This window comes from Eubalaena glacialis, chromosome 9 (assembly GCF_028564815.1).
Source record: "Eubalaena glacialis isolate mEubGla1 chromosome 9, mEubGla1.1.hap2.+ XY, whole genome shotgun sequence".
Taxonomy (NCBI): domain Eukaryota; kingdom Metazoa; phylum Chordata; class Mammalia; order Artiodactyla; family Balaenidae; genus Eubalaena; species Eubalaena glacialis.
In genome coordinates, this window is record NC_083724.1 from 1,330,500 (window position 1) to 1,351,900 (window position 21,401).

Here is a 21,401-nt window from a genome sequence, read left to right on the forward strand (position 1 = left end):
TGAAATCCATCCAATATTTCTATTTCGATTGTTGTATTTTCAGCCCTAGAATTTATAGTTTGGTTCTTTTTCAGATCCGCTGTTTCCCTTTGTATGGCTTCCCGTTGCCTGAAGACATTTCTGATTTTGTCTTTTCTGTCTCTGAGTACCGTGCTCCTGGCTGTGTTACGGTCTGTATCTAAACTTCAGCACTGTCTCTGGTCCTCGTCTGGTTTGTCTGCCTCGCTTACTTGCAGGCTAACTTTGCACCTGCCAACCTTGAGAAATCATCTGATGAAGCTTTCTGCCTCCAGAAAGGAATTTACGTATTTATTTATTTTTGGCTGGGTTGGGTCTTCGTTGCTGCGCACAGGGTTTCTCTAGTTGCAGCGAGCGGGGGCTACTCTTCATTGCAGTGCGCGGGCTTCTTGCGGTGGCTTCTCTTGTTGTGGAGCACAGGCTCTAGGTGCACGGGCTTCAGTAGTTGTGACGTGCAGGCTTCAGTAGTTGTGGCACACGGGTTCTAGAGCGCAGGCTCAGTAGCTGTGGCGCACGGGCTTAGTTGCTTCGCGGCATGTGGGATCTTCCCGGATCAGGGCTTGAACCCGTGTCCCCTGCATTGGCAGGTGGATTCTTAACCACTGTGCCACCAGGGAAGTCCCCACTGAGAGGTTTTGATTCAGCCCCTCTGGAGGCACCACGTGCGCGGAAGGGAGAAGCAAGAGGGGTGGGACCACCCAGGCCAGCGGCGCAGGTGCATCAGGGCCCTGGGAGCCAGGGCCACGGGCTGTGCTGGCAGTTGGGGGGGGGGGGTGGCACTCCACCCGAGGCACAGGAGCCCACCTCAGAGGCCTGGCTGGGCAGGAAGGAGCCAGCCCCCCTCAGGCTGCTGATTAAAACCCAGAGGGTGAGTTCTAGACTCAGGAGCTCCGAGGAAGGTCCCAGCGACACAGACCGCTGGGGGGTGCTGGGCTCTGAGGGGCCAGGAAGACTGGAGTGCAGTGCCACCGCCGTGCAGCTGGGGACCTGGCCCTGAGCTGAAGCCAAGGGACTGGGCCGGAGGGACCCCCGACCCAGGCACAGGGGCCTCCAGGCTCACCTGCACACCTGCCCTGGGCACCCAGTCAGGGAGCTCTGGGAGCGTTGCCCGGTGGGAACGTGAGGTGGGGACATCCAGGCCCCGGCTGCCAGGGCCTCCCGCTAGGCTGGTCGTGGTCGGTTGAGGCAGGGCCCCGCCCACCCAGGACCCGGACCAGAGCCTCGAGGGCCGGGGAAGGAGGTGGGCAGGAGGCCCACAGAACCAGGCATGGTGGGCGGGCTGTGTGGGGGGCTGCCCACCATCCAGCAGCCCTGTCACACCTTTCTTTGACTTCAGGGGCCACGTCATGGCCATGGTGGGCCAGGCCTGGTGCCAGAGCAGCCTTTGGCGGCCTCAGGCTGGCCTAAGCTGGGTGCCTCCCACGACAGGGCATGCCCGCCTGGGGAGGGTCCATCCCACCCCACAGGTCTCGGCCAGGCCCGAGGCTGGAGCAGTTGAGTGCCCAGAGCCCGCGGGGCAGGTGGGGCCTTCCCTGCTGATCGTGCGGAGGGCCAGGAGTGCGGACAGGAGGGCAGCGGCAGGTTCTTTCCGTGGGGGCCTCGGCCGGCAGCCCTGCTGGGGAGGTAGGTGCCACCCGGCCCCCTCCAGGGTGTATGTGCTGCCAGACCCCTTCTGTAGCCCCCCAGCTGGCTCCGGGGGCCTGTCCCAGCCAGGAGGCCTCATGGTGGCAGGGCTGCCTCTTCTCAGTAGACCTGGCAGTTCCTAATTTCAGACAACACAGGCCAGCGTTCCCAGCGTCCTAAAAACTGCCCCCCCCGAGGGAGGGGCACCAACGCCCCCCGTGGTCCTCGCTGGGCATCCGCCATTGCGGCGTGGGCCTCCACGTGGACTGACCCCATGCCCTCCTTGGGAGGACAGAGTCAGACACGATGCAGGGTGGGGCCCGCTCACCCCTCAGCCCTGAGCTCCCCCAGCCCGCCCTCCCCAGGCCTGGGTCCTGGTGGAGCCCCCAGTGTCTGGGCGGAGTCAGCAGGGCACATTCGGGTTGCGTTTCCAGTTTGCAGCCTCGGGCAGGTGGCTGGGCCTGACCCACCTGCGCCTTTTCCTTTATGTTTGGGTTTGGATGAACCATCAGTGCAGACTGCGGCCTGAATGCCTTCTGTCAATGCGATACTGTATCCATAGGCTTTTGACAAAGTATCTCATTGGCAAAATGATGCATAGCATTGTAGAAATGTCAGGAAAGCTGGTTTCTGTCTGTCTCCATCCGACTGAGACTTGCTTCTGCAGCAGCTTCGGCACCTTTGTCTCTGTCCTGAGCGTCCCCTCCTGCCCTGAGTAACTCGTTCATCCTCCCTGCTGCAGTCTCGTCCAGGCTCCCGAGCGGCCTGTGGGGCACGTCCATGGGTCTGGAGCCCTCTCGTCTTGCGTCCCTGCCTCGGCAGGAAGCGGGAGGGAAGGCTGAGGGGCGGCTGGCAGGCCCCGGCCTCTGGGCAGCCCTGACCGCTGTGTGCTCGGACGGCGTTCTTGTAGCAAGGGTGCTCCCTTTGCTGGCTGTGTGGTCCTGGCCGAGAGCATGGGGTCCTGGCCGGGCCCCCACTGGGAGGTGCGGGTGGGCAGGCTCTGTGGTCAGCATCCCCCCAGACCGCCAGGCTGCAAGGACAGCTGGCCCCAGGGGGGAGGAGCAGCAGCCAAGTGGGTGGGCAGGAGGTGCCCTTCGCAGGCCCCCTTGGGCTCTGAACAGAATATGAAGGTGAGGCCAACAGGTAAGCATAGTTGGTGAACACATGAGCAAGACCACCCCTTCCTCGGGAAATTCACGTCCTCGGGGGGCCAGGAAGCAAAGGCACCAGCTGCCTGGAGACAAGGCAGGAAGACCCTGAGAGGTGGGCGTCCGGGCGACCCAGAGGGAGGATGGTAGCCCAGCAGGTGCGGGCGGAGGGTGCACGGGGGGCTCTGGGGTGCTGCACAGGGGCGGAGCACCCTCCTTCAGGGCTGGGAGGGCCGCTCTGATGCAGGTGGAATGGAGGCCGCCCGTGGGGCGGGTGGGGGTCAGCGGGGAGGAGGAAGACAGGCAGAGCCGCATGAGCCCCCATCCCTGCCCCATCCCGTACTCACTCCGTCCCAGCCCTGCCCAGAGCCCGCCCTCTCTTTCAGCCCTGTGTCCCAACGTCGTCACCCAGCAGCGCCTGGCCGCCCTGCGGTATCTGTGCTACAAGCGGCTGGTAGAGGTGTGTGGACTGGGGCCCGGGGTGGAGAGGGGCTCCGAGCGAGGCCCGCTGTTGTGCTCCTGGGGCTGCCGCTAGAAAGGCTTGCGCTGGTGTCCACTTTTGCAGAGAAGCGTATCTCGGGAGAGCTGGGCCGAGCATGTGCAGGTGAGTTCAGAGGGTCCCAGTGCGCGAGGACCCCCCCGCCGTGGGTCAGGGTCGGAGCGGCCGGGGGTCCAGGACACTCCTCCACCGCCTGTGAACAGAGCTCTCAGGCGCTGGATGAGGAGAGGCTCACCAAGGGGACATTCTAGACCATCCTCAGGTGCCCTGCTTGCCATGGCTCTGGGCCCCGAGGCCTGGTGAGCCTGAAGACCCCGAGAAAGAGGCAGGGGCCCCTTGGGGTGATGTGGGGACGCGGAGGGCCGGACTGCGACTCCATGAGGATAGTGGTGAGAACGGTGTCGTCCTGCAGCCTCTGTCCTCAGGCCAGAGCTGGAGCGGGGTCATCGCAGGTGTAGAGCTGGTCCCCAGCCCCAGGTGAATCGGCCTGGGGGGAAGGTGGGCTCCTGGGGGTCCCGGGTGCCGTGCGCACAGGAGCTCTGCCGTGGTCAGTGGAATGGGGGGGGGGTCCCCTCCCTCCTGAGCGCACGCGCAGGGCCTGGTGCCTGCGCGGCATCCAGTGGAGGGCAGTGCTGAGCCGCCCCCGGAGTGACCGGGCACGGGGTGGTGAGTCACCGGAGAGGAACGCGGACCCCCAGGCAAGGACCGGAAGGCCGGTCCCTCCTGGGTGCCAAGGCCGAGCCGTCCGGAAGGGCAGCGGACATCCTGAAGAATGTGAGGGGCTTCCACGTATTGTCCACGTGGGAACCCGCGGCCTGCGGGAAACGGACGGCCTGAGGCTGCTGGGGACAGAGACGTGTGGGGAGGTGGCCCCGCCTGCCGGCCAGCAGGGGCTCCCCAGGAGGGTGGGGCCCACAGCGACCTGTGACCTCGCGGACGCGGGCACCCCACCCCCGTCGGGACCCCTGTGGGCCGCGTGGGCCTCTTGCTCCCGCACCGGGCCTTGCCTCCCCGAGGGCACAGTGGGTGCAGGGGTGTTCCGTGGCCTCACCCTCCCCGGCACAGCGGCCGCCCAGGGGCAGGGGTGAGGAGGGGCAGGGGAGATGCTGGTGGTGAGGGCCGGGGCAGGCCATGCGCAGGGAGGCAGTGCGGGCCCCAGGCCCGGGAGCAGGCCAGTGGGCAGAGCCGCAGTGCTGGGCGGGGGCTTGCGCGTGCGGAGCAAGGCCGAGGTGGAGTGGGCAGCAGGACGGGCCGTGGGCTCAGGATGGCGACCCTTCACTCTGACACGTCCAGGCCCCTCAGCATCTTGGTTCAAGCAGCTCGGTCACCACGGAGTCTCAGTCATAGGAACTGCTGGTCTTCAGAGGGCAGCCACCTCCTTATGCAGGGCTCAGGGCCGGGGCCGAGGGGGGAGGTCAGGACGAGGTCTGAGTCAGGGTCAGGGCCGGGTCTGAGGGGGGAGGTCAGGGCGAGGTCTGAGTCGGGGTCAGGGCCAGTCTGAGGGGGGAGGTCAGGACGAGGTCTGAGTCGGGGTCAGGGCCGGGTCCGAGGGGGGGATGCAGGGCCAGTCTGAGGGGCAGATCTGGGTCTGGGGGCTGCCTGGATGGGCCCACCCCCTTGGGGCAGACCAGGCGAGCCGCCCGTATCCCGTCCCCCAGGGCCTGGTGGGGCAGGACCAGGGGCTACAGGAGCAGCTGCTGCAGCTGCTGGCGTCTCACGACGACGCGGCCCTGGTCGCCCAGTGTGCCCTGGACCTCCTGCTGCCCGAGGAGCGACTCCCAGCCTCGGTGGCCGCAGAGCTCCGCCAACTCAGGATCCAGGAGAGGTGAGCGTCCCCAGGCTCGGAGGGCCCACAAGGAGGACGTCCTTGGGCCCCCGCCCTCGAAAGTGACCACGAGTCATACGTGCTGGTGGTTTGGGAATCAGAAGCGCGGGAGAGCCGAGCAGGGGCTCAGGCAGAATGCAGACACAGCGGGAGGCAGGCGGGTCTGCCCCTTGGGTGCCAGCGAGACCCCGTGGCCAGATCCCTCATCCGGCCAGATACTCCCAGGGGCCTGAGGACCCGGCCGCCTGCAGTCTGCGAGGGCAGAGGCGTGGGGAGCAGACCGCGTAGACCCCGGCCCACGCGCGGGCCCTGAGCACTCCCCTGCCCCTGGGGCCAGGCCGGGCTGTGCTGTGGGGTGCCCTGGTGGGGGGGGTGGTGCTGCAGCTCTGCTCCTCCCCAGGACGGCCGAGGCCCCTCTGGAGGACGGGAAGGACGATTACTACCAGCTGCCCATCTCCAGGGAGCACCTCCACTTCCTGGCCTCGTGGGAGGACCTGGCCAGGCACCAGGAGGAGCTCCTGCAGGTGGGTGCCTGACTCCCGTGGGGCAGCCGGCTCCGGGGGCTGCTCACCAAGGCTTCCTGGGGCTCTGTCCACACTGGGCACCCTGGCTTAAGGACTCTGGGCCTGAGTCCTGAGCATCGGCATGGCGCTCGACCCCTTGTGTGTGGGCGCTCGCAGGGCCGGTCCAGCTCTCCCCACAGAGGCCGCCTCCCCTGGACCTCAGCCCTCAGGCGGCCCGGCAGGTTGGCGTGTCCTCCTCCCTGTCTTTGGCTGTGCCATTCACGCCAGCCCCTCTGTCTGCAGCCCGGCCGGGTGGTCGGCATGGACCTGGAGTGGAGGCCCTCGTTCGGCGCTGGGGGCCGGCCCCGGGCGTCGCTCATGCAGGTGGCCGTGGAGGGCCGCGTGTTCCTGCTGGACCTGCCCCGGCTCTCAAGTCCGGCAGGAGGGCAGGCGCCCCAGGCCTTCTCCCGGCTGGTGTCCCGGCTGCTCGCGGACCCCTCCATCACCAAGCTGGGTGAGCACAGCCCCCGGCCCCGCGCCACAGCCCTGCGTGCCCAGGGGAGGGTGTCAGGGTGAGGCCAAGGCCCCTTCCTTGGGTGCGCATCACAGCGACGGCCCCCGCCCACAGGTTATGGGATGGCAGGGGACCTGCGGAGCTTGGGTGCCTCCTGCCCGGCCCTGGCCCAGGCCGAGAAGCAGCTGCAGGGCAGCGTGGACCTGCTGCAGGTGCACAGGCAGGTCAGCGCTGGGGGGGATACTGGGGGGGGGGGGTTCCCTGCTGTGCTGAGCCGCCTGCACAGCGATACCGGGGCAGGGGTCTCACCTCAGGCTTGCGGGGTATCTGTGGGCCAGGACTTGTCCTCGGCCTCTCTGTGCCTTCTGGGCTGGCCCCGGCCCTGCTTCCTGGCCACAGGTCACCAGGGACCCAGGGCACAGGGTCCCCCAGGAAGGGCGTGTCACCACACATCCCCACGCTTCCCCAGAACGAGCCTGGCTCTGCCTACCACCCCCCACCCCAGGAGCTCTCGGCACACACCCTTGGGGCTTAAGGCATTGGCCTCAGAGCTGACCAGTGGGCAGGCCCCGAGACCCTGACACAGCCTGCCTTGGCCGCCAGCGCTCTCGTCCTGCGGCGCCGTCCGCCATGGAGGACGCAGGGCCTGCCCCAGGGCTCCTCGTGGGGCGGCCAAGGCGCGTGCGGTGGCCGTCCTCCCTCTGGGGCGGGCCCCTCACCCCCATGGGGGTGCTGTCTTGCAGATGCGGGTGGCAGACAGGCCAGCCCCAGGCGTGGAGGGGGCCGCAGGGCCACGGGGCCTCAGCCTCCTGGTGCAGCAGGTGCTGGGCAAGCCCCTGGACAAGATGCAGCAGCTTTCCAACTGGGACCGGCGGCCGCTGGGCGAGGGGCAGCTGGTCTACGCAGGTGGGCGCCCCCCGCACCCCTGCCCCGCACCCCCGATCGTCCCCACGCTGGAGGCTGAGGCTGACCTTGCCCGTCCCAGCCGCTGACGCCTACTGCCTGCTGGAGGTGTACTGGGCTCTGTGCAGAGAGCCTGCCCGCTTCCACCTGTCGGGGGACCTGGCCAGGAGCCTGAGGCTGGCACGCGGTGAGAGAGCGGGGGCTGGGGAGCTGCCGCCCCTGCAGAAGGCCTCGGCCTCGCCCCAGCAGGTAGGCAAAGCCCCCCAGGGCTCCTTTATCACGATTTCTACGGGGAGATCCTTGTCCTTAGAACTGGGACCTTACAGGGTTGGAGACCAGGGTGGGGGTGGGGTGTCGGGGAGAGCCGTCCAGAGGGCTTGCGTCCCGCACGCTGGACCCTCCACCGGGAAGGAAGGAGAGCAGAGCCGTGGGTTAGCTTCCTAAAGGAGGAGGGGTCTCAACGGTCTCCTGACACCAGGTCTGGCGTGCCCCCTGCCAAGGTCTAGGGCAGCCTCTGGCCGTGTCCCCGTGTGCCCCAGGGACCCAGGCCCTGCTCCAGCGTGCACACGACCACCCCTCCAGGAGACGTGTGCCGGCCCCCCTTGGGGCCCAGTGTGGGTGACCTGGTATCATGTTTGCTGCTTTTCTGCTGTTTTCTGCACTGAGTACACATTGCTCAGGACGAGCTGACCTCACGGCCCTGGGGACCCTCGCTCCCCACCGGGTCCAGGGTGGGCCAGACGGGCCACGGCTGCTGAGCGGGGCTGTGTCGCAGGTGCCCGCGGGTGAGGACGCGGCCCCCGAGGTCCCGGCCAGGGCCTTCCGCGTGGTGTGTGACAGCATGCTGCAGGGGCTGGCGCGGAGCCTCCGCTGTCTGGGCATCGACGTGCTGGTGCTGGCCACCGGCGAGGACCACCGCAGGGCCGCCGAGGTGAGCAGGCCTCCCGCGTCCGCTGGCAGAGGGGGCAGTGTCTGGGGTGGCCGCAGGGCCCCAGCTGCATGGACTCCCGCGCCACTGGGGCAGAGGGCAGGGCCCCCCGGTTGCGGGGGTGGAGACGTTTATGGCTCCGGCACCTGTGGTCTGCAGGCCTGGAGCCCTTGAGGATCCTCTGGGGGGGGGGGGGCCTGACGCAGGCAGACTCCGGGTAGTCCTGGCCCCCTCGCTGTCGGTTGGCCCCTGGAAACGCTGTGTGCCCGTGAGGCCCTCCCCTCCTCCAAGAAGCAGATGCTCACACCACCGCTGGAGGCACGAACCCCCAGGGCCCTGCAGAAACCCCAGCAGGGCTCTCAGAATACAGGGGTTAGAACGTGGCTGGTAAGCGTTTTCTACCAGGTTTCCTGAGATATGATTTACGCACCGCACAATTTACAGTGTGCAATTGTACGTTCCCAGAGTTGTGCAGCCATCACCACAGTCAATTTTAAACCACTTTCGTCACCCGTGAAGTTGTCCCCCGCGCCCCCTCCCCAGCGCCTGGCAGCCTGGCTTCTGTCTCCGGGGAGCTGCCTGTTGCGGACACTGCATGTCAATGGACTCGTGCACGTGGCCTTTCGGGCCTGACTTCTTTCACAAGCGTGATGTCTTCCGGGCTCAGCTATGTTGTAGCATCTGTCAGCGCTTCACTCCTTGTTACTACCAAATAACGTTCCATTGGATGGACCGCAGTGGATCCATCCACCCGGCCGCTGATAGACGCTCGGGCTGTCTCCACTCTCGTCTGCTGTGACTCATGCAGCTGTGAAAGAGCATAGAGGTGGCCAGGTCATAACGTGGACTTTTAATATGTGATTTCTTTTATGAATTCGAACACATTCTTCTGGAAGGGGTCCCCAGGCTCACCAGGTGGGTGGCCGGGGCACAAAGCTGGCCGGGGGACCTGGGACTGCAGAGCCGTGGGGCGTCGTCAGCAGTGGCCCTTCCCTCCACACTCCGCACTGCCAGCCGGGTCCTCCCGGCGGCCCCCACCCCCAGTAATGAGGAAGCTGGGGCCGGAAGAGCAGAGGGGATCTGCCCGGGGCTTCAGGGGGAAGCCGTGAGCCTTCCGTGCCGGCCCCCACGTCCGTGCGAGGATGTCCACTCTCCCCAGCCCTGGCCCCTCACAGCCGTCTCTTCCGGACGCCTGGTCCTGGTGCCCAGGGGAGGAGGATGTGGTCGTGCCTAGGGTGGCTCTGGACGCCGTCCCTGTCGGAAACCTCTCTGTCCCCAACCAGGGTTGTTTCTAGCTTACGGGGGCTAAGACTAGGAGGGCCAGCCTGGCATCTCGAGGACCGAAGACCAGGCGTCAGTGGTCACGGGACCCAGGGAGGAGGGGCCTTCCCAACCGGCCCCGAGAGTGCCCCGGTCTCCAGCAGACGGAAGGCAGGGTTTGGCCCCTAGTCTGCACCCGCACTCCCACGTTACCCTCTGAAGTTTTACGTGATGCGGCCCAAGGGAGTTGCAGGTGTGATTTACTTGTCAGCTGACCTCAAAGGGGCCCGCCCCGGAGGGAGGACTTTGGATTATACGGGTGGAGCTAGTGTCATCACGTGAGCCCTTGACAGCAGAAACGGAAGGCAATCATCAGACTCAAAGCACAGGAAGGATTCGGTGTGGGCCGCAGGGCAAGGAGACGGACCTCCATCCAGCAGCCCCCGGGACTGGATCCTGCGGCACTGAAGGAGCCTGGAAGCGGGTCTGTCACCAGAGCCGGGCCGCCGGCCCTGGAGCACCGGGGGTCCTGGGCGTGAGCCCCTGGGGCCCGCCCGCTCCCACCCCACAGAGCTGGGTGTGAGTTCATGCTTAAGTGTCCGTGGCCACGTTAGAAAATCAGTAGATTTGGGAGCCAGGAGTGCAGTGCTGCTGTAATGACGCCTCCGCCGCGGGAGATGGAGCCGCCGGAGAGGCTGGGGAAGTGCTGGGGTCGCAATGGCCCGCACGGAGCAGAGGGCGAAGCCGAGCAGGGGGTGGGCTGCAGCCGGGGGTTCGGACCTCGGAACCCGCAACATCGCAGCCCATGAGGCCACAGGCCCAGGGCCCTCCCAGGGGCTATGGGAGGGGGACCGAGGTGCTTATTCCTGGGGATGGAGCTGCAGCCGAGCCCCTGCGTTACAGACTGACTTTACCCACATCTCCCGTGAGGCTTTTAACTTGTCCCCTCAGCCTTGTGGTCGGAGCTCCCAGGGCCTCGTCCTCAGCGCCCGCCCTGCGGGGCTGGGGCGGTTTACTGTCACCCGCGAGTGGTGCAGCATTCTGGGCCATGGGGCGACTGTGCGCACATCTCACACCCGTGATGGTCTTGGGCGCACATCTCACACCCGTGATGGTCTTGGGCGCGGCTGGAGCCCTGAGGGCATTTTCTGGAGAGGACGTCTCTAGCCGTGGGAGCTGCTGTGTCCCTTTGGCCGTTTACATTTTCTCTTCCCTGGATCTTTCCCAATCATGCGTTTCCCCATACAGACCCCCCGAGTAGATGAACTGGCTGTTTCGTATAGAAGGGCTATACTGTGGGTTTTGTCTTCTCTGATGAGCGCCGTTAACACTCATAAACATTTTTTAAAGAAAGGCAGCACTGCTGGTGAGGGAAGGGGGTAGGGTCCTGCCACGCAGGGCAGAGGCCCGGGCACTGTGTCCACGCTGGCGGGGAGTAGACCTTTCAAGGATGAGCCGGGGCGCCAGCCAAGCCGCACTGAGGTGCGCCCTGGTCCTCCTGCTGCTTGGGGTCAAGTGTGAGGGGACGGAGTCCGCTGAGCGAAGAGCCGTCCGGCAAAGAGCAGCCGGGGCGTGATGTCTGGGGAGGTTCTCGGCCCGTCCGGATGGAGGAAGAGGCCAGCGTCCAGTGGTGGCTTCCCCGGGCGTGGCCTGGGCAGAAGCTGGGGGGCACGTGGCCAGTCCGGGCCGCCGCCCTGGCAGGAGCCAGAGTGAGAAGCAAGTCCGCGGCGGACAGTGGCACAGAGTCTGCCCCGACGGTCCCCCCGCCGCCGCCTGCGTCCTCGGCTGGCTCCTCGCCGTAAATCTGTGTGCCTCCGGGCGGTTCTCCTGCTCTGGGGACCCCGACGGGTACAGACGTGCGGAGAGAAGTGCATCCAGAAGAGTCCCCAGGAAGTGGTCTCTGAGTGGTTCTGGGGTTTCTGGGACTGATCTGCTAATCTGATAGATTTAGGGCACTGAGGACCCATCTCCAGGGGTAAAGAGGTCACTGGTGGGCCATGGTGTGATGTGGCCAAGCTCCTCGGAACATGGCTGGGGTTCCCCGTGGAGGCCCTGCAGAAGGAGAGCCCGAGGGGCTGGCCAGTGGCCGGGAGGGCCCAGGAGGGAGCCCCTCAGTCCTGGGGCCGCGGTGCTGAGGCAGCTCAGAACCACACCCGGGGCTCCATCCCGTGAGCCGCTGGATGACAACACAGGTTACACTCGCAGTCGCTGCTTCACCGTCCATTTCGCCAGTCTTGTCGGCAGGAAGTCACATCTCGCTGCACTTTCGCTCGCCTTCCTCCGAATATCAGTGAAGCTGAGCATCCTTCCACACGCTCGTTCGCTGCTTGTGCCCCTGTCCTGTGAGGGACCCCGGGCGGAAAGCAGCAGGCCTGACCCTGGCCTGGGAAGGCCCGCTGGCACAGTTGGTCCGGCCGGTAAACAGCTAATGGAAAACTTTCCCCGCATGGTGGGAGGGGCTCATTGTGCCCCAGCTGTCCAGACAGTGTGGTCTGCGTGGACGCCTGCTTCCCTTCCGGGTTGCAGAGGGTGCCTGGGTGACTGAACCGCAGCGCACACCATGGGTGCTGAGTCACTAATGCATCTGCCCGGTGACGCATGTTGCGGTGGCCGGCGCAGGGGGCACTCAGCACAGGCCGACTCCACCAGGCAGGCTCCGGGGCTTGAGTGGTTTCCTCTGCGCTTCGCCCAGGTGCTTTCCGTAAGCTGGTTCTGTTTTCTGTCCTTCCCTGCTTGTGTGCTGAGTCCTCCCAGCGAGTCCCCGGACCTGGGGATGGTGTGGGGACCCTGCTGCCGCTCCATCCTCCTCCCTCTGGCCTCACCGTTCATCTTGGCATCTGCGGGGGAGCCCCACCTCGCTCCCCCTCCGCCTCCGCCTTCCCGTGATGGTCTGGAAACAGCCCCTCCGTGGGCTTTGCTTGGAGCTCGTTGACACTGTGAGCCAGGGTGGGGACAGCGACGTGTCATCACGTCGAGTCCTCTGTGCGTGAGTGTTGGTCTCGCTCTTCTCCGAGGGTTCCACGCACGTTTCGTAAGCTCTCCACGAAGCCCTGCCACGTCTATGAGGTTTCACCCCAGGAACCTTCTGCTTTGTTGCCACGATGTGTGGTGCTGCTTTCTTTTCTGCGGATACACAGAACCACAGTGGACTTTTAGTTCTTAGTTGCCTGAGCATTGATCTTACATCTGGAAACCTTGCAAAAGTCTCCTAAATTCTACTGAATTGACTGTCAGTTCTTGGGGTTCTCTTGGTGGACATATCTTCTGCAAACAGGATGGTTTCATTCCTTCCTCTCCAGTCTGTATGGGTCTTATTTCTTTCCCTTATCCTGTCCCAGTGGTCGAGGCCTCCAAGGTGGGGTTGACTAGGTGGTGACCGTGGCCGTCTGTCTCAGTTCTCACTTGACAGGGAATGTTTCTCCATGAACCACGGTGGTTGCCAGGCCCCCACACCAGGCCGGGGAGGCTCTCCGGGCTCCATATCCGCTGCACGTTTCATCATGAAAGAAGCTGAATTCTACCTGATGCTTTCTCTGCAGCTATTGAGAGCGTCCCTGTGACCTGTGCACGTGACGAACCTCTTCAGTCTGGACCCAGGCTAGCCAGCATGTCACGTGGCTGGGTCTGCCTCCAGGACCGTGTCTGACACAGAACTTCTCTTCCTCACCATCTTCTCTTCCACCTCATAAACAAGCTGGGGAGTTTTTCCTCCTCTGTGCTTTCTGCTGCTTTGAGTAACATTTGGATTATCCTCTCAAATGTTGGCTGACTTCCTGCAAGGCCTCCTCAGCCTGGTGTTTCGGGGGGGAGGCGTTTCCAGGAGTCTCTGATTCTTTCTTATTTAATAGTTTTAGGACTACTTAGTTGTCTGCATCTTCTTGAGTCACTTGGTAGTCCGTACCTTTTTCTGGATGTGCCCATTTCACAGAGTGTTTCACGTACGTGGTGGTGTCCAGCTCCTCTGTGAAAGCTCCACGGTACCTGCAGGTGGTCAGCTTCATACTGATTGTTGCTCACTTGTGCTCCCCCTCTTTCCTGATCTCACAGAGGTTTGTCAGTTTACTAAGACTTTTCAAATAACTAGTATTTGGCTTTGTTGATCCTTTCTATTGCATTCTTGTGTTTTTTGTCTCATTAATTTCTCTTCTTATCTTTATAGTTTCCTTCCTTTTGCTTGCTTGGGGTTATTTCCAAGTGGAGTGTTCAGCTCTTTAATTTTCAGCCTTTTAAATTTTATGATGTAAACATTCAAGGCAATAAATTTTTCTTGAAGTACATTTTCACTGCATTCCATCCGTTTTGATATGTAGTATTTTCATTACTTTTTAGTTCTAATAATTTTTGAGCGTCTGTTATAATTACTTATTTGACTTGAGTTCTTTAAAAGGCTGTTTTTCAGTTTCAGAAAGCTTGGGGTTTGGGAGGTTTTTAGTTATCTTTTAAAAATCAATTTCTAACCTAACTGAATTGTAGTCTGTATACTGCTGATTTAGATATTTGTGAAGACTTGCTTTGTAGTCAAGCAGATGATCCTTTTTATAAATGTTCCATGTGGACTTTAAAAGGACACAGTCTCCTCCAGCCATGTTCATTTCCCTCTCTTGCTCTCACACGCTCAATAGGTCAAGCTTACTTAATGTTTGCTCAAATCTTGTGTATCTCGTTTGGTTGTTTTTCTGCCTGCTTCTATCAAAGACCTCGACAGTGGGTTCACCAAGTTCTCCTTGTAGTCATGTCAATATTTGCTTAATATGTTTTAAAGTTGTTATTAGGTGCACATGCATACAACTTTTAGAATTCTTATATCTTCCTGTTCAGTGAAATCTTTTACAATTATGAGGTGAACCTCTTTGGCTCTAGTACTGCCCTTCGCAGTAAAGTCTATTTGAACGAATATTAGTACCATTTCTCCAGCATTCTTTGGTTAGTATTTGTATATCCTTTTCTCACCCTTTTGCTTTCAACCTTTCTTTGCTCTTATTAGGTGTATTACTGTACTTATAAACTGCTTCTAGCTGGATTTTTAAAAATCTAGTCTGACAGTCTTTGCTTTTCAACCAATTAGTTTAATCCATTTACATTTATTGTAATTACTGATATAATTTGTGTTTAGTTGTACTATACTAATTTGTGTTTTCTATTTCTCCTACTTCTTCTGATATTTTTTCCCTTTATTTCTCGTATTTTTTTGTCTTTTTCACCCTTGTTTCTATTTTTTCCTCTATTAGTTTGAAAGTTATAAATTCTATTTCTGTTCTTTTAGTGATTGGCCTAGAAATTTTAACATTTATTTCTGAGTTAACAATGTCTAAAGTTAAAATTAATCCAGGGATTTTAGGTCAATTTAGCTTTCTTGCCTGCTTTCCATTTTACCTGCTATTATTTTCCAGTATTTTTAACACATTGTGGTTTTTCTTAGTTCTAAAAATTAGACATCATTATATCTGTTTTATGTATTCTGTCCCTTTTAGAGTTTATGATGTATGGACATGCACATGCACTCCAAGAAAAAGCAGGCTCTTTTTCACTAAAAGAACTTCCTTTGCTATGACCTTTCATTGGGGCCATTTTTCCCTGAAAACCCTGTTTCCTCTCTCTTCTGAAAAAGAATGTTGCAGGGTTTATAGCTATAGCTTGACAGAACTCTGATAAGAGTCCACTGTCTCTTGCACCTGTCATTGCTGTTGGGACGTCTGCCTTCCGTTCTTGTCACTCCTGGTTTTACTCTTGACTGCCCTTTTGTTTGGGTCTTTCCTCATATTTACTTCAGTTGTGTGTGTTTGTTTTTAATTTTGTTTTTTATTCATCACATAGATACATATTTGTTACCACTACAAAGTAACCACTTGCTTATTGCTTTTTTTTCTAATTGTGGTAAAATATACATAACATAAAATTGATCATTTTAACCATATTTAAGTGTACAATTCAGTGGCATTAAGTGCATTCACAATGTATGCAACCATCACCACTATCTATATCCAGAACTTTTTCATCATCTCAAACAAAAACTCTATATGCATTTAAACAACCATTCTCCTTTCCCCCCTCCCACAGCCCCTGGTAACTACTGTTTTACTTTTTGTCTCTATGAATTTGACTCCTCTAGGGACCTCATATAAGTGGAATCACATAATGTTTGTCGTTTTGTGTCTGGCTTATTTCACTGAGCATAATGTCCTCAAAGTCCATCCATGCTGTAGCATGTGTCAGAATTTACTTCCTTTTTGAAGCTGAATAAATTCCATTGTACATATATGTGTGTATTTGTTTTTGTCATCTGATGATGGACACTTGGGTTGCTTCCACCTTTTTGGCTATTGTGAATAGTGCTACTACTGTGTACCTTGATGTACAAGTATCTGTTCAGGTTTCTGCTTTCAGTTCTTTTGGATCTATACCCAGAAGTGGAATTGCTGGATCATATGGTAATTCTGTGTTTAATTTTTTGAGAAACTGCAACACTGTTTCACACAGCAACCACGCCATTTTACATTCCCACCAGCAACTCATGAGGGCTCCCAATCGCTGTACGTCCTCATCAACACTTATTCTCCTTTATAAAAATAAAATAAAAGCCATCCTAATGGATGTGAAGTGGTATCTCATTGTGGTTTGCCTCGCATTTTCCTGATGACTGATGATGTTGAGCATCTTTACATGTGCATATTGGCCATTTGTGTGTCTTTGGAGAAATGTCTTTTCAGGTCCCTTCCTTGCCCATTTTTTAAGTGGATTATTTGCTCTTTCTGCTTTTGAGGTGTAGGAGTTCTTTATATTTTCTGGATGTTAATCCCTGATCAGATATATGATTTGCAGATATTTTTGACGATTCTGTGGGTTATCTCTTCACTTCCTTGACAGTGTCCTATGATGTACAAAAGTTTTTAATTTTCACAAAGTCCAATTTATCTATTTTTAATTGTGTTGTCTTTGTTTTTGGTGCCATTGCCAAGAAATCATTTCCAAATACGTCATGACTTTCCCCTACATTTCCTTTCGAGTTTCACTGTTCAGCTCTCACGTTGGTGAGTTGGCCCCTCACACTATCCAAAGATAACTAATGAATTTTAAGGAACCATGCTCGACACGTCACAGTTGTCACCTCATTGATATATACTGTACCCCGCCGTGGCATATGGGGGCTTCCATCGTGAGTTCTTTTGACATGACGCTTGTAGACTTTTTGATAACTTCTTTGCTTTCTGATCTAAGGAGATGCTCCAGCTCCTCAGATCTAGAATCAGCTATTTCTCCAAAAAGGACTGGTTCCCTTTAGCATGGACCCTGTCTAGAAATCAGTCTGGGTGAGGGTGCCCGTGGCTGCAGGGTTGGTTCTTGTTTCTAGGCCTTTGCGGTAGGCAGAGTGATGAAATACCTTTAAATATATATCATACATCAAATATATATATAACATACATCTGAAGCTTTCCATTCAGATCTGGGGTTTATTTTGTGATCTCCTTAATTCTAATCCAAATCTCCTTCCTCTCAGCTGAAAATCCTAATACTCACCACACCAGCATTACCCATCTGTTTTATGTTACAATTCACACACAGGTATTTCAGAATCACAATGTTGATGTTATTATCACCAACAATAGTATTACTGCCGGGTATTTTTCATTTTGGGTCTGTAGCCCTAGAGATACATGGTCGATTCACTGTGGCTTCGTGTCATCTGGAATGTTTCTCTCTTTGTGGTTCACTTGTTTCATCTTTGGGTTTTTAGAGATTACTTTTTAAATTTAATTTTGTTTGCAATTCTGTGACGTGTCTGCATGATTCTGAGACCAAATCTATAACAGGAGGCGATGCCCGGCCTCAGGCTGCGGGAATCTGGTGGCCACTCAGGTGCCAGGCGGAGACAGCTCTGGGGCATGGCGGGGAGAGGCGGGGGCTGGCGAAAGGGGGGCAAAAGCAGCCCCAGCCCCAGGAGCTGGCCTGACACCCTCACCTGCCAGTTTTTCCTCCTGCACAGGTTGCCAGGCAGGAGGGAAGGATCATCCTGACCTCAGGGCTGCCGTACCACAAGGTGAGGACCCCACAGACGACTCACATCTGAGCCTCGACTTCCTGAGCCGCCCACACCTCAGGGTCTGCTTGCCGTGGGGCCGGTGGGAGGGGGGCTGAGTGGCACCACTGCCCCACCCTGGGCAGAGTGGAGGCTCTCGGCCTGGAGCTGGGAAGGCGGGGCCTGGGTGGGCTCTGGGTTCTGGCCCACCACTCGACGGCTGCACGTGTCCACAGCTCCGGGCCCAGGTTGGGGCTGGGCGCTGCCTCTCGGTGGACTGCTCCCTCAAGGCCCGGCAGCAAGCCATGGCCGTGATCAGGCATTTCAACGTGCGTGTCACCCACTCGGACATCTTCAGCCGCTGCCAGGTGGGTGCTGCGTGCCCCTTGCCGGCCCCGGGCCAGTGTGGAAGCCCAGGCTCTGACAGGTGAGGCCCGCGAGGCCCTGGCGGTGGCGGGATGGCCTTGGCGTTTCTGCTCATGTGAGCAGTGGCCACTGCCTGGTCTGTGCGTTTTCTCCTCTCCGCCACCCCCAGACGCCCATGCCCACGGCACGGGGGAGCTTGGCGGCGGGGGGGAGGGGGCGGTCACTGCAGTCTGTGGCCAAGAGGTGGCAGAGCATCGGGGCCCGCATGGCCAAGGTGGGCAGCTGAGACTGAACGGGCAGCTCAGGGCGGGTGTCCACTCAGGCTTGGGAATGTCCTCCTGGCCCAGGGCTGGCCTCCCACGGGGCTCCTGGAGGGAATACAGGGAACCCACCAAAGTGCCTCTGTCTGGGGCGGATCCCGTTTTCCAAGGGCGAGGTCCAGAGCCACGGATTGCTGCTGGGTCCACCCTGACGGCTAGAAAGGTCTGGCTGAGGAAATCCCCAGGTCGGGGCAGCCATACCCAAGGTTAAGATCCGTGAGGAATCTGGGGCCTGGGAGCCAGGGAGGGGGCACCCCTCCCCTCCCCTGCTGGCCTGGGTGCCCTGTCCTGAGCTGTGCGGCTGAGGGGAGGTGATGCGGCCTTTGGGCCCGGCCCTGCCAGGCTGGGGCATGGCTGCCCTCGGCGTTGGGGTCTGCACGGGTGCGGCGGGCAGGGAGGGCCAGGGCCGGTCCCCGTGCAGAGCGCTGGCTATTCCCAGAATATTCCGGAGTTCAGGCCATGACGATGTTGCATTGGGAGCAGCTCCCCAAGCCCAGCTGTTTGGTGGCAGCTCAGCCTGGCTTCCCCCATCCGGGTACACATGGAGGCCGGCCGGGCCCCGCACTTCTGCACAGCCCCCCCAGGCCGGCGCCCAGCAGAGTGGGAGGGAGGGAGGAGGGAGGGAGGAGGGAGGGAAGCCCCTGTTTTCAGGTCCTTGGACCCCCACCGCCTGGCCTGGGGTGCTGTCTGTGCAGAAGCTGGGCCCCTGCCCTGCCAGGATGGACGGTGGCCAAGCCGGGCGGCGGGAAGTGCTTTCCCTTGGGCTGGAGCTCGGGAGGACGGTACCGGGTCCCTGCTCAAGGCTGCAAGTGTTGTAAAGACCCCAGGACGTCAGGCGGGGCCTGGGGGGGCATTTTCCTGAGCTTTTCAGAGCCTCGGCTGGTGTCTTCTTGAGAAAACGGAGATTGGGTAGCCAGGAGGAAAACCCCACTCGTGCCGCGGGAAGCCACTGGCTGGGGAGCAGCGAGGGCCAGGCGCAGAGGGCGGCTGCTGCCCTTGGCGGGAAGAGCATCCGGGGCCCCGCTGCCCTCACCCCACATGTGCCCCGCCGCTGCCCTGCCCCCGCGTGGACCCCGTGGCGGGGCGTGGAGCTGGTGCAAAGGCAAGAGACAGAGCCGCACCCTGGCGGGGCCAGCCACTGCCCCCGGGACAGGAGACAGTCCCGAGGGGGCAGCGGGGCCCAGGGAGGCCGCAGTAGGCGGGACAGATTTGCAGCATTCTAACCGCAGGGCGGGGAGGCAGGAGACCTGGAGCAGGTGGCGTACCTGCCCAGGTAAGGGGTGGCGGCAGCTTGTTGGGGGGGGCGAAGGCGAGGCGCAGAGGATCCAGGATACGATTCAAGGGTGTGGCTGCGATCCTAGGTTCTAGTCTGAGCCCCTGGCCGGCGGCCCGGCAGGTGCTGGGTCTGGGCTCTCGGGAATCTGGTCTGGAGGGCGCGCCGGGGTACACCAAGCTCTTGGGGCGGGGGGAAGGGGCTCACTGCCCAGCTGGGGCCCTGCCCAGCGCTGTCCTTCTGTGGTAGATGTGCGTTCCACACGTGCCCAGCTGGCGAGGAGGACAGAGACAGGGTCCTCGGCTCGGGGCCCAGAAGCAGAAGCGGCCACACCAGCGGCCACACGGGGCTGCCGGGAGCGGGGCAAGGCGCCAGGCAGAGACCTGTGTGTGCGGCCACACGGGCGGCAGGTGGGAGCCCAGGTGTGAGGCTGGGCATCAGCGCCCAGTGGGCCTTAGTCGGGAAGGGGGTCCCAGGGCCGGGGAGCCTCTGAGGCCCGTGGCTGTCCGGCAGCCTCCAGCGGGGCTCAGCTCCAGAGCGAGGCAGGTTGGGTGTGCCCCAGGGCAGGACCCTCCCTGGGGGGCAGACAGCTGTTTGGGGACATCTACATCTGTGCACGGGGACCCCAAAAGGCCGGCATGGCAGGGCCAGGCGGGCAGAGAAGGGGGTCCCTGAGAAGCTAGGATTTCTGAATTTGAGCCCAGCCTCGCTCACCACAGAAGCCTCCGGGGCAGGGTGGGAGGACCCAGCTGGCTGTGGGTTAGTGGACTGGTTCCCACCGTGGTCCTCAGGCCGTGCAGCTGGTCACGGTGAGTAGAGGAGTCCCACTGCCGACTTGCAGCGGTGTCTGCACCCGGGCTGGGCACCTCGGGCTGTGCTCCCCCCGCCTGCCCCCAGAGCCCCTCGGCCACGGTGCTCGCGGCCTCCCCTCAGAAGCTCAGCCTGAGCAGCGGCCGGGAACGGCTGCCCGCCCGGCCCTGCACGCTGGCTACGCCTACTCGCCGTCCGGCGCCAGAGCGGTGCTGTCCTCGGGGCCGGCCCAGGGGAACCAGTGGCCCTCTCGCAGGTGGACCCCAAGAAGCCCAGAAGAGGGGCTGCACAGATGCCCCCAGGTGATGGCCTGAGGCCCAGTGACCAGTAGCTCCGTGCAGCTGCAGACCCTGTTCTGCCCTGAGAGGCCACGGCCAGGGCCACGGTGGCTCCTAAGCCCATCGGGACATCAAAGGGCGCTGGCCAGCAGCCAGCAGGGACCGGCACGCTTAGCACTGACCCAGAGAGCGCCTCCGTGCTGTGCTTAGCCGGCAGGGTCCTGTCCTGCGCCCCCGAGGGCCCGAGCACCCTGGACGCTGGCTCAGAGCCTCTGCTGCCCCTACCCAGGCCAGAGCTGGGCGCCTCCCTGGAGAGCTCCCGCCGCCAGGCTGAGTTTCCATTTTCTTTTCCTTCCTTCTGCTATTTTGGTGCCGTTCCCAGAGGGAAAACCCACTTGACACACGAAGCGTTCCCAGAGCCTGCCGGACCGCTCTCGGGGCTGCTCGTCGGGGTGCGAGGCCAGAGCAAGTGAGGCTGCAGGGACTGTGTGCCCGGCCACGTGGGGGAGGCCCCTGTCGCAGGGAGGTGGCCCGCCCGCCCACCCCGGGGCCCAGTGGGCGAGGGGCAGTGGGTCTCTCGTAGAGGGCAGGGTCATGGCCCACGAAGTTGGCGACTTGGGCCTGGGATTGTCCATCGGGAACGTCCGCCAAGAGGACATTCCCAGCGCTGTCCACCATGGGAAAGGATCTTATCAAAGAAATTTGAGTTTAAAAAAAACCCTAAGCAGGAGCCCAGGCGTGGCCGGGCATAACGTCTATTTTTCTGTCCCTCCGGCCCCCTCTGCTGTGGTGGGGATTGGGCCGTGGCCCCATTGACGTCGGCCCTTAGAAGTGGGCCCCGGGAGGGGAGGCCACTGCAGGATGACAGTCACCCCACCTCAGGGAGCTCTCAGCAGAGCCAGCTCAGGGGTCCCCAGGAAGGGGAGGGTGAGGGGGGGGAGGAGCCTGCAGTTACGGGAGGCTGGGCCCCGGGAACAGGCTGACAGACCCCCCCGGGAGACCCCAGGGCTGGGCAGGGGCCCTAAGAGGGAGGAGGAGGCCGCCCAGGCTGATTTCTGGCACGGGAACGGCTGTGGGCAGAGGGCTCTTGGGGCCTGGGCATGCGAGGGGGACCCCTGG

The 21,401-nt window shown here is 60.4% G+C and overlaps 1 protein-coding gene across 24 annotated transcripts in view; it reads left to right on the plus strand.

The window, feature by feature from the left end:
- Window positions 1–21,401, plus strand: part of EXD3 (exonuclease 3'-5' domain containing 3) — a 75,993-nt gene that overhangs the window by 42,298 nt on the left and 12,294 nt on the right. For 11 of the 24 annotated variants that reach the window (XR_009702035.1, XM_061199531.1, XM_061199534.1 and 8 more), the window contains 13 exons: window positions 3,176–3,249; window positions 3,355–3,393; window positions 4,947–5,113; window positions 5,514–5,637; window positions 5,920–6,130; window positions 6,245–6,354; window positions 6,874–7,036; window positions 7,116–7,282; window positions 7,809–7,964; window positions 17,203–17,256; window positions 17,472–17,603; window positions 19,444–19,616; window positions 20,665–20,751. Coding sequence is in view for 22 of the 24 variants with exons in the window: in XM_061199531.1 (XP_061055514.1) it covers window positions 3,176–3,249; window positions 3,355–3,393; window positions 4,947–5,113; window positions 5,514–5,637; window positions 5,920–6,130; window positions 6,245–6,354; window positions 6,874–7,036; window positions 7,116–7,282; window positions 7,809–7,964; window positions 17,203–17,256; window positions 17,472–17,603; window positions 19,444–19,616; window positions 20,665–20,751 (1,657 nt within the window). In the remaining 2 variants the exon portion in view is untranslated. Of the gene's footprint in view, window positions 1–3,175; window positions 3,250–3,354; window positions 3,394–4,946; window positions 5,114–5,513; window positions 5,638–5,919; window positions 6,131–6,244; window positions 6,355–6,873; window positions 7,037–7,115; window positions 7,283–7,808; window positions 7,965–8,405; window positions 8,871–17,202; window positions 17,257–17,471; window positions 17,604–19,443; window positions 19,617–20,664; window positions 20,752–21,401 lie in introns of those variants that run through there. The other 13 variants (XR_009702034.1, XM_061199548.1, XM_061199542.1 and 10 more) reach the window with 7 other exon arrangements.